Source organism: Plecotus auritus, assembly GCF_963455305.1.
Source record: "Plecotus auritus genome assembly, chromosome: 1".
NCBI lineage: Eukaryota > Metazoa > Chordata > Mammalia > Chiroptera > Vespertilionidae > Plecotus > Plecotus auritus.
Genome location: NC_137770.1, coordinates 202,557,042 through 202,574,737, shown reverse-complemented (window position 1 = coordinate 202,574,737; position 17,696 = coordinate 202,557,042). Strand labels below are relative to the sequence as shown.

Genomic DNA, 17,696 nt, shown 5'->3' with positions numbered 1-17,696 from the left:
CTTCCACCAGAGAAAGCCAGCCAGGCACTCCGCCGCCCTTCCTCTCTGCGCGCGTCTCCGTACCTCAGCTCTTTGCCACTCCTTCTCCATGAGCTTTCCTCTTTCCTTCTAGTTGTAGAATTTCCACTCAGCCAGCTTTCCTGTGGTTCTGGATGATGTCCGTTCTGTCTTTTAGTTGTAGTTTTGAAATTGTTGTGCGGGACAGCAGTTTAGGTGCTTACCTATGCCGCCATCTTGGTTTCTCTGTCCCTCATCCATATCTTGTCTAATAGTTCCACCAATTAGAAATGCCCTTCCTCTCCCCACTTCCTTGTTCTTCAGATACATTTTTTTACATTCAGGTTCAAATGAGACTTTCTTAAAGCTTCCTCTAATACTTCTTCCCAGATAAAAATAATCTGCCAAATCTGCCCTTGGAACTCTCATGGCCTTATATCCATATCTCCCCATACTGCTTGTAACACTTCTCATTCCTGCCTTACCTCATACCCTTGATATATGTATCATATCTTCTAGTGAGAGTGTGAACTCCTTAAGGTTAGTTAACTAGTTGTTTAAGTCCCTCATTGGATCTGTTACAGTGCCTTGCATTTACAAGGCATTCATTTAGTAGATGCATGAATGAATGGATGAATGGATGATGTCATTTATTCAGCTGATTCTTGACCAGTAGAGTCCTGAATGGCACTGAATATTAATATTAACTAAAATTTTATTTGAAAATTAATAAAAAAGCTTGAAACCTCTGGTTTGGCTGATTTTAAATAAAAAGATATTCGTCTATCCAGGAAGTTATCTAAGTGCTTGCTCATAAGCAATTATGTGTTTATGATTCAACAAATCAATTTTAGTGTTCATAAATTATGTGTTTGAAATGTATAAAATTAGTTTTCAGTGGTTTTTAGACTTGGCATTTAAAGCAGACAAAATTAAAATAATGACATCTCTTCAAGTATTATGCTGACTTATTCTCTTGCTATTTTTCTCTTTCCTGTTTATTCATTTTCTCATTCCCCTTTCACTCCATTTTTATTTTTATTTTATTAATTTAGTGAAAAGGATTTGGTGAAACAGGCAAAGGCCTTAAATAGTGCAGCAAATAAATTGATCCCCAAACCTCATTAGGCATTTTGCAGCTTGTCACCTTGCAAGTCTGATATCAGAACAGAATTGTAAAAGGAAGAAGTCTGAAAGCTATTACATTTAGGCTCTGATTCATATAAAACATCACAAAAAATTGAATTTATTGGACTTTTAAAAAGAAACAATTTGATATATAGGCTGTGTTTTTTCTTCTTTATTTTCTCCCAAAAGTTAGAAAATTTAGTGTAAGTTCTCAATTAAATGCCAAATAAACTTTGAGAAAATACTTCTGAGTTGACCAATAAATAAATATTCCATTTAAAAAAGAAGCCTAGGGAATTGAAGCTTTGTATACATATTATTGATGTTTTACAACCCAGCCCTGACAATATCAGGTTCTAGAGGCGTTGTCTGTATCAACAAGCTTGGTCCACCACTGCAATGTAATGAACTACAGGTGACTACCTATGGGCTTGGACTCTTCTAAAGTAGTTCTGGGTCTCTTAGGCCCTGACCCCTTTTCACTTTTGTTATGTAGATTTAATCCCCAAGCCAGGATAAGTCTTAGTATTTCACTGCAATTCTATTCTCTGTAACCAAGATTGCTTGCAACTTTTTTGCCTTAGTGACTTCGGGGGTGGGAAAACAGCATCCTTACATTTCTATAAAGTACATAGAGATAAAATTAGCGATTAGTAACTTATGATAACATAATAATGTGGAAGCTTGGGAAAACCCTCCTAATATTTGTCATCTTCTACCTCTGCCATTTTCTTGCAATTCCACTTCCTCTTTAGGTAGTTCAGAGAGAACAATTTTAATAAAAACACTCCTCTCCTATGAAAAAATACACTACACATATTTTAAATCCTGCTTTTCCTTTTGGAGTAAAGACAACCAGGTATTGACACGAGTGATGGTTTCCTGCCTGTCATTCCATGCTAGAAACATTTTCCTAAGAGTTTCTGTTATTTTTTGTTTAGAAGGGGATTTGCCAAAGTTTCTAGGAAACTAACAATCTAATTATTAGGAAATCATTCCAGAGTAGGAAATAGATAAATAATAAAAACAATCTTTAATATTTAGTCTAAAAATAAAGATTCCCAATAGGTGTCCACAAACAATCATAAGCAGGGCTTATTTCTCTAAGTGACCACAGATTTAACCCTTTCTAGATTCCACATTGTAAATAATCCAATAAATAATGTGATTTTTTTTTAAATGGCTTTTGAATTTTGGGGGACAGGCCTTTATCCCTTCAAAAAGTCATGGCAAATGTTTTTTTCTCTTTTTTCATTCTGTTGTTATTTGCAGCATTTCAGCTGCTTAGGTTGGGACAAAAATAATCCCTTTGCTTCCTGCTCCTGAAATTCAGACCTTCCTGGAAAAGAAACAGAATTAAAAGAGTAAGCTAGATTTCATGTATGCTTTTACACGTCCTTGTAGACTTGAACCAAAGTCAAATCAAAGAGCACATGAGCAACCTCATGGAACATCCTGTGCTCTTCAACTCCTTTTATTTCTTATAATTTTACACCTATTTTTATCTTCATCAAACTTTTGTGGTAAATTGCCTTTTCTATGAGCATTTAGGAGTGCCCAAACACCAAAATAAAACATTTTTAGAGACTACACATAGCATGCTTCCAAATTCTATTTTATAGAGCCCTGGATATTTCACCTCTTAGAACATGCTTCTTTATATTATAGGTGCAGAGTTACAGAATATATGGAAGAACACATTCATCAGAATCTCCCAGAGAATCTGGTCAGGAATTCTGTGCAGGCCCAGGGCTGAATTGCTTATCCAATTACACACCACTTGGCAGGAATAGAAAAGGAAAGAGATGGCCAAATTCTAACAAAGGCTTCTCCTTATATAATAACCCAAAGCCTGGGGAAGGCTCGATATATAATGTCCAATGATTTAATACAATTTGTGGATTAGGGGAAGGACCAGGAAAATGTTCCAGTTCCATATATAAGAAGGTAGTTTCCCATTTGCAAGTTCTAGTTATGTGTATAAAACAGAAATATAAAGTACCAAACCAATTAGGAAATTAAAATAAAAAGTGGATTTAACTTTAATTACTGTGTGCTTGAGGTTGGCTTTGGATATGAATTTTCTAAAAAGTGGTGTTTTGTTGTTCATCATCTAATGGCTGTAAACTGTAGTACTAGAATAAAAAAAATGGAAAATCACTTTTCTTCTGCCTGGTTCACCTTCATCTTGCTTTTCTTTAAAATTTGTTTCTTCTCCATCTTTTCCCCCCACAATTTCTTCCCCTGTATCCTGCAGAATTTTTTGTCTTCTCTCTGTCTCTCCATGCCTTCTTCCTTGGGTTGTTTTATGTTGTGCTGTGAACTTGGTCTTCCTCCCCACCGTGGCTTTTGTTTTTTATCACAAGTTCATGTGGCTCACATCCAGATTGCGCCAGGCCGAGCGAGGCCGCCAGTCTGCTGAACTGGACAACAGGCTCTTCAAGCAGGACTTCGGAGACAAGATCAACAGCCTGCAGCTGGAAGTGGAGGAGCTCACCAGGCAGCGGTGAAGAGAGGGCGCTGCAACCGACAGGGTGGTTGTGGGTAATTCTAAGGCTGGGCAGCGAGAGAAGGGGGTCTCGTGACCCAGCCATCTCCGTTCTGTCTCTGCAGTGCCCTTTCTCTGACATTAGAACTCAGAAAACTTAACATACCTCAGCATTCCCACAATCTTGTCGATATCCTTTGTGTTCAAAGAATTAGGAAGTTACAACCCAAGGTCCCAGATATACAGGAAAGAGTAAGAGAATTAATAGCCAACATAACACTAATAATAACAGCATTTTCTGAATTCTTTCTGTGTGCCAAATACTTCACTGAGCACTTCACATGCATTCTCTCTTAACATCTCCCCATCAAACCTATTAGTAGGTGATCTTATTACCCCCACTTTCAGATGAAATTAAAGCTTAGAGGCGTTAAATTTGTCCAGATTCACACAATTAAGCTAATAAGTGCAACATTCTAATTAAAAAGCCTGTCTCACTGACTCCAAGCCCTCAACTCACTTTTTCCATATTATCTCTCAGAGGCTCGTTTCTGTGCTAAAATCACTGACTTCAAATAGAACTTGAGTATGGATAGAAATGCACATAGCTGCTAAGGACACGTGGTTGAAGGTGTAGCTGGGATGGACTCCGATAACTGTAGGAAGAAACAGTTCATATGAAATGGGACTTCAATGTCAGTGCTTTCATACTGAATCTGATGAAAATTTATAAATACTGTCTTTCAGTTATAGTAAATCCTACTAATTTACTATACATTCAGTTGACCACAACTCTTCGTTAAGAGTTCACATTAAATATTGACATTCAGAGTGGGGAACCTCAGGCACTGGGAGATCCTAAACCTAGTTGTCCATATATAGGGTAACTTTTTATTAATCGAGTATTAAAATTTTATTAAGCTTTAAGAAAAGGGTTTGGGATTATTTTTAGAATGAGTTCAGAACTCCAAATGTTCATCCTTTTCCTCTCCCACCTATCCCAGGAACCAGTTTGAGTTAGAACTAAAACAGGAAAGAGAAAGAAGGTTAAAGAACAGCAGGAGCATCCCAGGAAAGAGTTCCCAGAAGCCAGAACCCAAAATGGTAATAATTGTTTCTCCCTTTCTCATTTATTTAATACTTAGAGACGACCTTGATGGGCAGAACAGTTCCCTCTCATGGAACACGTGCTAATTGCTGTGGCCTTGAGCATGTAGCTAGCAGGCTAGAGCTGAGTGAACACATGAGAGCTTGATTCTGGATCTGTCTCTGAGGTGCTCTCACTTGATTTCATTTGGTAAAGGGAATGAGTAACCATGCTTTCCTGTGGCCCTGGTCAACCTTTTTAATCTGTCAAGGAAGATTCTTTTGTTATCTTAACAAAAATAAGTGTTTCTTGGACTTCTGCTAGCTAATATTTTTAATAGAATTCCTTTAACAGAATTGTCTTAAATATGGATTTACTTCTGTAGACATTTTCAAAATCATGAGGATTTTAGTTTTAGCATACTCAGGGTACTCACTTTTTTAGGGAAAATTAGAAAAAGATGGAACTAGGTTTGGGGAAGGGACAGTAATGTAAAGTGGTTTAAAGAGCAGAAGTAGAAGTTTCTACAGAACAGTCTCAGGAGAGAGACCTCCAGCTCCTGTAGTTGGGTAAGATCGTCTCTGGGACCTGGAAAACAAGATCCAGCCTCTTCAAAAAATAAAATATGAAAAACATGAAATACTTTTTCTGTTGAAGACAGAGGGAACAAATTACTTTCTTTGTACATTTATATATAACAAAACAGGACAAATTTATAAGCTTATTTAAAATTTCTAGAGAGTGTGCTGCTAATTTGCTGGAGAGTAGAAAAGAATGATAAATGGAAATTTATTACATAGTACTCATTACAACTAATTTACACTGTGCAAAGTACCACTTTGTAGCCTGCTGTCTTTATTATTTTAGTTTAGCAAACATCAAATGTACTTATAAGGGCTTACAGAGATTTACCAAAATCTTGGACTATCTTATGTGGTTTTGCAGGGATGCCTTGGGTTTATCAATCATGAATTGGCCCTGCAGTAGGGTTTCCCACAGGGTAAACTGCATTGACCTCCCTTCCTTGATACTTGAGTGGTCTCAGAACTTGCATTGTACTTTTGGAGACTGATGGGCCTCAGTTCAAGGCAGGCAGCAAAGAGTGTGTGCCACAGGAAGAATTTGTCTCTAAAACTGCAGGTAGTAATTGGTCCTTTAAAGAAGAAAACTCCTTGACCTGTGCAGGCTGTAGAAATCATCATGGCATTGGGCCAGAGAGCCATGCAGTCTGCTGGGTACAGCCATGCGTGGTGTGACCAGTTTTCCAGAGCTCAGCCACCAGGGGGAATATATGTTGAAAGTTTAATTCCTTCCCTTTAAAAAGCTTCTTAGCTTTATACCCAAGATAAGAAAAAATGACTGCAATATCATCGTTTAGCATTCTGAATCATTAATAAATTAAGCTATTTTCTTTTGGCAGGATGGGAAGCACAAAATTCAAGAGGAAAATGTTAAACTAAAACAGCCCCTGGAAGAAAGCCACAGGTGTTTGTTAATAAAGTATTAACTAAGATATAAAGTGATTTTGGGGTGGTGGGAAAGAGGGAGCTTTGGATATACATTGGCAATGATAAGTCCGGAGACTGACTTCTAATATGAATATTCTAGAAAGACATTTTGAAGGGGAAGTGAGTAAATAATAAACCAAATAAATATTGTAACACAGTAAACCAAACCCATTTAGTCCATTTCAGAAACAAGAAAGGTGATCAAGCTGTCCTCTGACTCTTCCCTAAAGTTAATTCCCAAATTCTGATTATCACTTAGAAGATTATCTCTAATCTCTGCTGGATTGGTATCCCAAGAAAATGAAGCATACGTCATGGCATTTCTTGGGTTCTTACATGTACTTGAGTATGACTCACTTCTACCTGTGTGCTAAGAGAAAGGCAGTTATGTTTTCAAAGAAATCCGGTAATTGCCCTTACGTCTGTTCTCTTAAGGGTCTCAAACAGTTTAACTTTATTCCTTTTTCTTAATTCTTCATCTGATTTGCTCACTACAATAACGAGCATAATGTCATTTAAAGGACATTGACTTTTAACAATAATTCTAGCAGGTAGAAATACAACAAAATATTACATAATCCCACTGCATTAAAAAATGAAGGAGGTCCAATTATTTGACATCCTGGGAAAGGCATGGAGACGGTTGCCAAGGGTTAGGGCAGCTGTGGGCAAACTACGGCCCACGGGCCAGATCCGGCCCGTTCGGCTGTTATATCCGGCCCGCGAAGCCGAAAGAGCGGAGGGTTCTCTTGCTCTCCCCTCCGCTCCTTTACTTTGAATTTATATTAGTTCACACAAACACTCCATCCATGCTTTTGTTCCAGCCCTCCGGTCCAGTTTAAGAACCCATTGTGGCTCTCGAGTCAAAAAGTTTGCCCACCCCTAGGCTAGGGGGTGTAGATGGATGGATGAATAGGCGGAGCACAGAAGATTTTTTAGAACTGTGAAAATACTTAGTATGATACTATGGTGATTATACCTATCATTATACATTTGTCCAGACCCATAGGATGTAGAAAACCAAGAGTGAACCCTAAGGTCAGCTAAGGACTTTGAGTAATTATGATGTGTCAGTGTAGATTAATTGATTATAACACCATGTACCACTCTGGTACAGAGTGTTGATATTGGGGAGAGTGGATGGAATATAATGGAAATCTCTGGACTTGCTGCTCAGTTAGTTCTAAAACTGCTTTAAAAGTTAAGGTCTATTTTAACAACAACAAAAGGTTAGTAACAAGGAAATATACCTGAAAAGGGTTCTGAGAGAACTGTACAGTGTATATTTTTGGTATCTGCCCATCCAGGCTTTGATGCCTTAAGAATGAGGTTGTGTGTCATCTGGAGCAAAAGCAGCTGCTGGAGATGATAAATCGCCCAGTGCAACAGCAGGCTGATTATGCAGGTACTCAGCTTAAGTAGCCCTTCCTCACCGCCAAGGCCGGAGTGATTCCAAAGCCTTTAACTTTAATCCCAAAGAGCCTGGTCTGACCCAGGACCTACCTTAGACACATCAGCCCAGTAACACATCAGATCGGCCTGAGCGATGGAAGGGAATAGGCCATGAAATTCACCAGGACTAGAAAATGCCTTTCAGGGGCAGCTCCTTCCAGACTAAAGTCAGTTCGTTACCGTCAGGAGTGTCTTACACCCCAGGTTCTGATTTAGGCCCTGGGAATGTAAGACAGTACTCCTTTATGTCCGTAATGTATTTCATATTCACTATTGCCTTACAAATGTAATTCTCCTTGCAAAAGTTTAATCTATTCCTACCTTACAGATGAGAAAGTTTAAGGAGCATAAACAGTCTGGGTGGCACACCCAAGTTGCCTCTATTTACCTTGTCTTCTCTTTTGAAGTACCTCAAAAAGGCACTACATAATAGCTGCTTCCAGAGCTGTCCTAAAACATACCCAGGCTTCCTAGGGTTGTGGTCCAAGGAAGAGCTGAAAACCAGGTCACACTGAGGGTCACACTGCCACTCAACCGAATGGAAGTGGAACCACTGTGGATCTGTGGTACATTTTCTCTAGAGCCAAAGTGGACCTGGCTTTCCTCTTAAGTTCTATTTGAAGTTGGGAAAATCAGCATTAGCTCAGCTTCATCTCATGTGACAATCTCCTTCATATCCCTGTCCCTGATTAATAAACTTCACATGTTAACATTATTAGGGAGAGGGGACTAATATATAACATAGTGAATAGATTTCTGTAATATTAGATAGAAAAAAGCTATTAAAACATGGTGTTGGCCATTTGGAGTTTTACACGTTTGGAAAAATAAACGTCGTTTGCTGGGTAGTAAAAAGGAAACAAACTATAACTCCAAATCTATTTTTAAACAGGAACCACAATGTAGACCAAGGATCAGATTCTAGTAATAAATGTAACAACCAAAATTTCCTCTCCTTGAAGTCAAGATTAGTGATTATATTGGTTCCAACAACATAAGAGAACCATGGTGTTGCTTTGTGTGTGCGTTTGAAATGATACAAGGGAAAATATAATAGGTTGCTATATTTACTGTTTCTAATTTTCCATTCTAGGCTGCAGTCTCCCCCGGTGGATAAACAGGTAACTGAGTCTCCTGTTCTGAGAAACATCTTGTAGAAACTGTGTGGTTGGCTGTGCCATGCCTGGCTGTAAACAAAGCAGCATGGAGGTGATGAATGCGCACAGGCCTCTGTGTCCTGGCCTTTTAACAGTGTCCCAAACATGCATTTGCCTGAAACTCACAGGGAGCAGCACAGCTTTGAGCAATCTCCTAAGTAAACACTAGTTCTCACTTCTTATTTGAAATTCTGTCACTTAAGAAATTGATCCTAAGAGAGCTCACAGTACGTCCATTTCCCTTAGATTTCCCTATATAAAATGGAGAGAAAAAAATATTTCTCAATCACTTAGAAATAAACAATGTAATTGTAAAATACTGTGCAAATAAATAGTATTTGCCAACCCAAAGAGAAAGATGATAAACGCTTCTGTGTCTGAGTCACCCTGTTATTTATTAGGATACTAGTGGCCCGGTGCTCGAAATTCGTGCACATTAAAAGGGGATTAATTAGAGGAAATAATTTAATATTGCTATTTGCCCTTTCTCTATAATAGAAGTGTCAGAGATGAAAGAAAATTAGTAAAATGTATATGAAAACCTTACTCCTGTCAGAGTCTGGGGCATACCACGGGACCCAGAGTCAAGTCCCCACTAATCCACATGTGCCTCAAAATCTCATGAGACCCAGACCCGGCCACCCCCACCCTTGTCAAGCCCTGCTGGGCAGTGGACATAGCCTCAGGTCCCCTGGCCTGGCGCCAGGATGGGGGGTGTGGCCTGAGGTCCCCTGTCAAGCCCCGCCAGGTGGGGGACACAGCCTGAGATCCCCTGTTAAGCCCCGCTGGGTGGGGGGCATGGCCTGAGGTCCCCCATCAAGCCCCACCAGGCAGGGGGGCGCAGCCTCAGGTCCCCCGGCCCAGCACCAGGAGGGGGGAGCAGCCTCAGGTCCCCTGTCAAGCCCTACTGGGCGGGGGGGGGGAGCGTGGCCTGAGTTCCCCCGACCCAGCACTGGGGGTGCACCTTGAGGTCCCCTGTCCAGCCCTGCTGGGTGGGGAGCACGGCCTGAGGTCCCCTGTCAAGCCCCGCCAGCCAGGGGGACACAGCCTCAGGTCCCCTGGCCTGGTGCTGGGGTGGGGGGGTGTGGCCTGAGGTCCCCTGTCAAGCCCCATCTGGTGGGGGGCACGGCCTTAGGTCCCCTAGCCCAGCAAGACAGGAAGCGCACCTTGAGGTCCCCCATCAAGCCCCGAATGGCGAGGGATGTGGCCTCAGGTCCCCTGGCCTGGCGCCGGGGTGGAGGTCACAGCCTGAGGTCCCCCAGCCTGGTGCCAGGGCGGGAGACGCAGCTTGAGGTCCCCCATCCTGATGCCAGGGCAGGGGACACGGCCTGAGGTCCTGTCAAGCCCTGCTGGGTGGGGGGGTGCGGCCTGAGGTCCCCTATCAAGCCCTGCTGTGTGGGGGGTGTGGCCTGAGGTCCCGTCAAGCCCCATGGGGGTGGGGGAGGGCATAGCCTCAGGTCCCTGCTCATTGCTCATTAAGGCTCCTTACAGGAACTTGGCCTCAGCTGTGGGTGCAGCCATCTTTGTGACGGAGTGATGGTCAATTAGCATATTACTCTCTTATTAGATAGGATAAAGCGAAGCTCACTGCTTTGCATTCTCTCATAGAGTAACTCAAGAAGGATGGGGCTTTCCCCCTCCCCCCCCCCCACTTTTTACATTATACTTATATACTTTTCTTTTCATAAATAAAATCACATTACTTTATTATAAAAATTAAAGGAGCTCCAAGGCTAAAGATAGTATTATCAGAGTTGTGTTAAGGTGGTGGGACTCTATGTAATTTGCTAGTTTCCAGATAGTCTGTACTGTGCTTATATTAATTTTGTAACTAACAATGCATATTCTGAAAGTATTACTATTTCTGGGGTTAAGGGAAACTAACTGGCTCACTGTGTGGTTTAGGATCAGCTGCTGCTCTCTGAAGAGCCACAGGTGTGTCAGCTATGCCAGGAAGTTGGCAGCCTAATGAAGGTAACTGGTGAGAAATGAGCAGGTTCTCACAGGGAGGCCCTTACACCACTAGCCCCCCCCCCCCCAATAGCAGGGCCTTTGCTGTGGAGAGTGCAGGGTTGGGGAAGGCAAAAGGAACATGCATTTATTGTGTACCTTTTTTTTTTTTTCAGTCATGTTGGTAAATCCCCATTAAAACAAATATAAGCAACTAAAATAATTTAACACAAATAAACATAAACTTATAAATATTCCTTGAGTGCCTGCTGTGTGGAATATACTGTTCCATGTGCTGGAGAAAACAGTGAGCAAAGGGTAGACCAAGTCCCTGTTCTTGTGAAGCTAATGTCCTTTATGCCATCATTTTAATAAGTGAAGAACCTCAGGCTCAGAGATGTTCAATACATTTCCCAAAGTTACTCAGCTCGTAAGTGGCAGAGCCCAGACGCAACCTGACTTTGACTCCAAAGTCTGCACTCCTCCCAGTAGTCCATCCTGCTTAGAACAGATAAGATTGGTTTTGGGTAGGGGGTTCCTTGAATTATTTGGGGAAATAGCCTCTGAGAGGGAAACGATCTCTCTCTAAACCACTTGCTTTCCCCTAAGATCTTCAAGGGTCTCTACCTGAGCACCTTCCCTGTTTGTTATGCTACTGAAGTAGTCAGAGGGAGAAAAATTCAGAAAGCGTGTCTTTGACTGCCATAGCTGTGCCTTGCTCACAGTAGGACCTTCGGCAGCTAATACCATGCCCTGTTCATAGTAGAGTCACAAGAAATGTCCTGGACAAGGAGTGTGAGAAACAAGTGCTTGGAAGAGATAAGAAAACATGCCCAATTTCTGGATACAACCTGCCTGCCACCATTTGTCATTATGCTGAATTTTAACAAATTACAGAAATATAGAAGAAACTGCTCTTCTAATTCTGGCTTCTCTCTTCTAAGCCATGCAAAATAACTCAATGTGCCAGGAAAACTGCTCCCCGCTTTCAAATAGAAGTGACCCCCTACCTCCACTGCACCCTCGGGGAGATGAGTTGTTAGAAAGTAGCATTATTTGTAGGGGAAATTATTTGTCACAGTCTCTGTATGGGGACTTTTGGGGCTGTGTGCACCACCCTACCACAGCCTGATCAGTGGCACTGCCATGGTGACCCACCTGCTGTCCTGCCACTCGGCCTCTGAAGATGCAGAGTGCTTCATAAAGGGACTAATGTCCCTATAAACAGGGTGCGGGAAGTTGCACTGATATCCCAAAGTATTTGCTTGTAGAGCATCACAGGAAAGCATTCAGCACATCTGTGTATTAGGAATTATACTTTCAGTTCATGCCCAGCACATGCTTTAATCTTGGGCTGCTACCCAATCCATCGCGAAGTCACTGCCTGCCTTACTTGGAGAATGCTTAGGTGTTTGCAAACTAATTTTTTAGAATTAGCCTACCTAACAGTGAATATAACGAATGAAAGTATGTATCCTAAAGATAATGTGTGTATTATCTGTCCTTTTTAATCCTCTTCATTTAAAATCTAAAAACTAGATTGTAAGCTTCTCTGTAGGCAGAGATCATGCATAGCAAACGTTCAGGCAATGCTTGATTAGACACTAAATGTTGATGGTATTTGGCCTTTTATATCCCATGCCTCCTTGTCCCTTCTCTTCCCCACCTAACCTGCTCTTCTCCTTATAGAATGTATGTGAGAACTGCAGAGGGACCTTCTGTGATGCCTGTTCAACAAACGAACTGCCTCTTCCTTCAAGTATTAAGCCTGAGCGAGTTTGCAATCCCTGTCACGAGCAGCTGATGAAACAGTACTCCACCAGCCCAGCATAAAGCTGGAGGCCAAGACCTGGGCCCACATGCCTCTACCTGCGTTAGACTTCAGGATTCCCCAGAGTCCAGGCCTTACAGTCATCTTGAATTGATAGAAATGGTTTAAATAAACCAGGTCCAGGAAGAAAAGACAGTGGGTGGGGTGCTGGAACTTTTGCTCGTTTTCCCTAATGACTGTATAAATAAAAGTTACTCGGTTGAACTTCTCTCTTCTAAATCTAGACAACCCCACTTTGAAGGGTTTATTTGACGGCATGTCTTTGAAAGAGCTATTCATTTGAGTGAATAGTGATAACACTGGTAGATATAATAGGACAGGGTCCTTAGCGGATAAAAATATAAAGAAAAATGATCATCTTCCTCTATTACATTTGCAGATTTGAGGAGGAAAGATAAATGTTACCTAGGATCAAAATGACAGATGTTACATATTTTCCCAGGTGCTGCTAAACATGAACATTATTTCCTCTTCAACCCCACTACCTACCTCTTTAAAGTATCTCTACCAAACTGTGAACACAAGCTCAGGGAAAATAAATTAAAAAGTAATATAAATTCTAAATGTACTTAAAGCAATATTGTAATATATTATAGTTTCAGGACAAGAATTTTCTGGTCCTGGTATGTTCATATCAGAACAAGGTGGAGGAACAGTTGCTGTTTTTCCATGTAATGACTTCAGAAGTAATGACCTGCCCTTTTCAGTCTCCAACTACAAACAAGCCACCTGTCTTCCCCAGTCTCCCCTCTCCAAGTCGTAAAGCAAATTGTTAGTTTTTAAGATGGGGTTTAACTTTTGCAAATAGGAAGTATTGAAAGCAAATCTAAGTCAGGTGGTAAGTAAAACAGTTTAATTGTGTACATGGCAGAGAACAATGAGCTCAGAATATTAAACTATTTCTTGACCAAGGGATCCTTTATTCTGAGCCAAGAATTAGAAATGGTAGACAGGTTTCTTGGAAAGTATGATACTCAAACATCTTTCAGTAACAAGCTTGGGCGGGGGGCGGGGGGCGCGAGGGAAGTATGTTTAGCAAGGGAAGGAAAAATGGTATGTGCTATATTCATTATGTTACATGGCCCTAGATTGTAACTGGGTTAGAATTCTCAGTGGAAACATCCTGGAACAGTTGTATTTGATAAATTCTGTCTCCTAAAAAAGGGTTACAGCCTGGGAAAGAGTTGTTATTTCAGAAGTCTGGTGTGTTATTTGAAGCTGAATTTTAAGAGTACTAAGGAAAAATAAAATCTAATAAATCTAGCCTAGCTTGTTGTCTTTTTTCACCTTTAAATATTTGGTTTTTTTGTGATTCTTCTTATTTTTGGCTACCTACATATATGCCAGCAGTGATATTGGTGCCACAGATAATTTGGGGAATTATCCTAAATTAACAAGTTATTTTATCATTAGTTTCAATTAAATTGGAAACAGGCAGCTCTGTACATAGACTGTAAGATGTAATAAGTAATTAGACATGAGATTTTTTTTTTTTAAGCTCCAAAGATCTATTAGTGCAGCAGCCCACAAGAGCAAGGAGACCAAGTCATAAAAACCTTGACTTAATGTTAAGCCTATCATCCTTAAAATTTGTGCTTTCCACCATTTCCAACAGCATCAACAGGAATTAACCAAAGAGGCAAACAACTTTTACACTGAAAACTACAAAACATTGCCAAAAGAAATTAATGATACCAATAAATGGAAAGACCACCCCCCCCCATGTTCATGAATTAGAAAACTTGATATCCTTTAAGATGTCAATACTACCCAAAGCCATGTAGAGTCTGTAATGTAATCTCTACCAAAAATCCCAATATAGTAGCAATGGTGGAAATAGAAGCATCCATGCTAAAATTAATACGGAATCTTAAGGGGTATCCAAATAGCCAAAATGATCTTGAAAAAGAACAAAGTTCGAAGTCTCACATTTCCTGATTTGAAAACTTATTACAAAGCTAAAGTGATCAAAACAGTGGTACTGTGATAAAGACAGAGACCAAAGGAATAGAACGGAGAGCCTAGAAATGAATTCATTTTATGAAAGGACTCCAGGTATGGCCTAGTGATTTCCAGGTAGCTCTCAGGGCCACTATCACAGCCTCATTTCAGCTTTGCTCAACAGAAAATGCCACCCCTTTTTTAAGAACTATACTTCAAAAGTAAGTGGCCATCCTTTTCTAGTAAAACATCTTTCAAGTAACTTAATATATTCTCCCCCACCCCCAAATGTTATTCCAGGTCCCATCTTAACAGTTCTTAGACATTTGCTTGGAGATTGTCAGTTATTGAAGTCTTCCATTTTATTCTCAATACTAGAGGCCCAGTACACAGATTTGTGCACACTGAAAGGAAATTAGAAGGTGGCAGCAGGGCGGGACTGAGCAAGATGGGCCCAGCCAACCTCCCACATGGGGTGGCGCCAGGGCTCGAAGGGAGTCTGTGGAATGAGCGGGGTCCCTCCAGCAGGTGGGGTCCCTCGGCCTGGCCTGTGGGGGATCGGGCCAAAACTGACCGTCTGACATCCCCCAAGAGGTCCCAGAGTGCACAAGAGGACAACTCTGCAAAGTTGCTGTTGTTCAGCAGCTCCTGCCCCCTGGTGGTCATTGCATGTCATAGCTACCAGCCAGCCAGTCAACCAGTTGCTTAGGCTTTTATATATATAGATTCCTCAGGACAGTTGATTTTGTAAGCAGGTCAGTCAATCTACCAAGTCAGAAGTCAAGTACCTGGCAATCACAATTGCTATGCCGAGAATGACAAACTTTACTCAAAGACAGCCTGTTGCCCTGGCTGCTGTGGCTCAGTTGGTTGGCCGTCTTCCCATGCACCAAAAGACTGCTGGTTCAATTCCAGTCAGGCACACATGGGTTGGGGCACATGCCCAGGTTTCAAACTCGATCCCCAGTGGGGGAGGTAGCTGATCTGTTTCCTGCTGTCACATCAATGTTTCCCTTTCTCCTCCCTAAAAATCAATAGAAATATATATTTTTTAAAGACAACCTAATACCTTGATATATGAAACTGGTTAAAAGAACCATTGACCAGTTGTAAACATGGCTGAGGATGTCACATTCCTAAGAGTTAATAATAATTAATCTTGGTAAACAGATCACTCAGGCCTCCAAGAGGCTGGGAGATGGAAAATTATGAGTCTCCAAGCAGCAATATTGCCTTGCCATTGTGGGGTGCTGCTTTCTGGCACAATACTATCATTCATACTCATTTACCACAAATAATTTACTCATTAATTAGAGCAGGTTAAAAATCAGCACAATATTATCACTTGTATTTCATTTGCCTTCTTAAGGGGGCAAGAAATAAATGGAATTTCAGCCAAGCTATCAGAAATTATAACTAGTTTCTCTTTTGCTTTTGGTCTTTATTTCCAAATGTCATTGTCAAATGGCAAAAAGAGGTGGTGAGCCTCTTGTATTTCAATTAGAACCAGGTATGTTTTGGGACAAGTTTTTGAATATACTTGTGCAGTTTCACCTGTGGGATTCAAATTAGTCTGGATCACTTGAAAAGCTTATTCTTAAATGTACCTTGGTGATCCTGTTTCACTGAATCCTTCCATATTCTAGTCTGCCTTGGCTACAGGCTTTCATGCCTTATCACCAGGTGCTTTCAAAATCCTCTCACTGGGATGTCCTAATTCTGACACAAAACCTAGAAGCCATAAAAAGGGAAATTTAAGAATTCCACCACATAAAAATATCCTGCCAGAATAAACAGTGACAAAGTGTGTGGGGAGGGGGGAGGGTGGGTGTTAAAACTAGTTCATTGCAAGAATAACAGGCTTCTGCTAACTAGTTAAGAAAAAGACCAAATAGAAAAGTGGTCAATAATCACAGAAAAGCAATGAGCAAAATTCAGATTGTGGAAACTTCTACACGTTAATCTTATCTTGTTCAAAAATAAAGGAAAAAGTAAATGGAATAGTAAATATATAAAGTAAAATAGGAAACAAGCACTTTAACTTCACTAAAGAAATTTGAATGGCCCAAAAGCTTATGAAAAAAAATTCTCCTCGACTGTCAAGGAAGACAAATTGAAACCACAATGGGGTACCACTACACACAGAATGGTTGAAATTACAGGATGACACCATTAAATAGTGAGGCTGTAGACCTAGTGGAACTCTCATTGTTTGTGGGTATGTAAAATAGGATGACCACTTTGGAAAGAGGTATGTCAATTTCTAGTAAAACTTAAATATACCAATCTTACAACTCAGGATATTCTGCCAAGTACTTACTCAAAAGAAATTAAAACATAGGTCCACAAAAAGGCTTGCACAAGAGGTTCATAGCAACTTTATTTATAATAGCCCAAATGGGAAACAGCCCATTGTCCACCAGTTGTTCATCTAACACATGGAAAGTTAAACTGTGGCATGTTCGTATAATAGAATACTACTCGGCAATGAAAAGAAACCAAGCTGAAACATATGGGTGAATCTCAAAAACACGCTGAAGAGAAATTTACACACAAACACATACTATAGGATTCCATTTCTATGAAGCTCTAAAATGGCCAAACTAATCCATGGTGAAAATCCTAACAGGGAGAGGAGATGGGAGAGGTGCAGAAACTTCCTGATGTGATGACAACGTTCCATAGTTTGCTGGGGGTTTGGGTTACAAGTTGTACATCAAGACTCATCAAGTGGTACACTTAACATTTGTTCACTTCACTGTAAATTTTACAAGTAAAAACTTTATATGCCCAAAAGCTTAAGAGTCAAATATAGTTATTTACAAACTTTGACATAAAGAAAATAGACCAATGGGTGCACAGATGATAAAGTACGGCAAAATCGGACCTTATTGAGGTGATAGGTATAGGCATGTTATAGTTGCCTTTATTGTATGCTTGAAATTTTATATTTAAAAATGTCACTTTATTGTATGATTGAAATTTGATATTTAAAAATTTCACAGGGGGGAAAAGAGGCAGAGTAACCAACTGCAATGTGTGGACTATTTAGATCCTGACATTTCAAATAGATATTTTTGGTGATAAAAAGAATTAGTATTTTTAGGAATGATGGCATTTTTAAAGTCCTATTGAAAGAGATGCACACTGAAATACA

General features: G+C 40.5%; 1 protein-coding gene across 17 annotated transcripts in view; it reads left to right on the top strand.

Moving 5' to 3' along the window:
- Positions 1–13,862, top strand: part of RUFY3 (RUN and FYVE domain containing 3) — an 85,387-nt gene extending 71,525 nt beyond the window's left edge. For 5 of the 17 annotated variants that reach the window (XM_080660617.1, XM_080660615.1, XM_080660625.1 and 2 more), the window contains 6 exons: positions 3,512–3,631; positions 4,618–4,717; positions 6,121–6,185; positions 8,754–8,781; positions 10,723–10,791; positions 12,457–13,862. In XM_080660617.1, coding sequence (XP_080516743.1) covers positions 3,512–3,631; positions 4,618–4,717; positions 6,121–6,185; positions 8,754–8,781; positions 10,723–10,791; positions 12,457–12,600 — 526 coding nt within the window. In that variant the 3' untranslated portion in view covers positions 12,601–13,862. Of the gene's footprint in view, positions 1–1,052; positions 3,286–3,511; positions 3,660–4,617; positions 4,718–6,120; positions 6,186–7,515; positions 7,614–8,753; positions 8,782–10,722; positions 10,792–12,456 lie in introns of those variants that run through there. The other 12 variants (XM_080660619.1, XM_080660618.1, XM_080660622.1 and 9 more) reach the window with 7 other exon arrangements.
- The last annotated feature ends 3,834 nt before the right edge of the window (positions 13,863–17,696 follow it).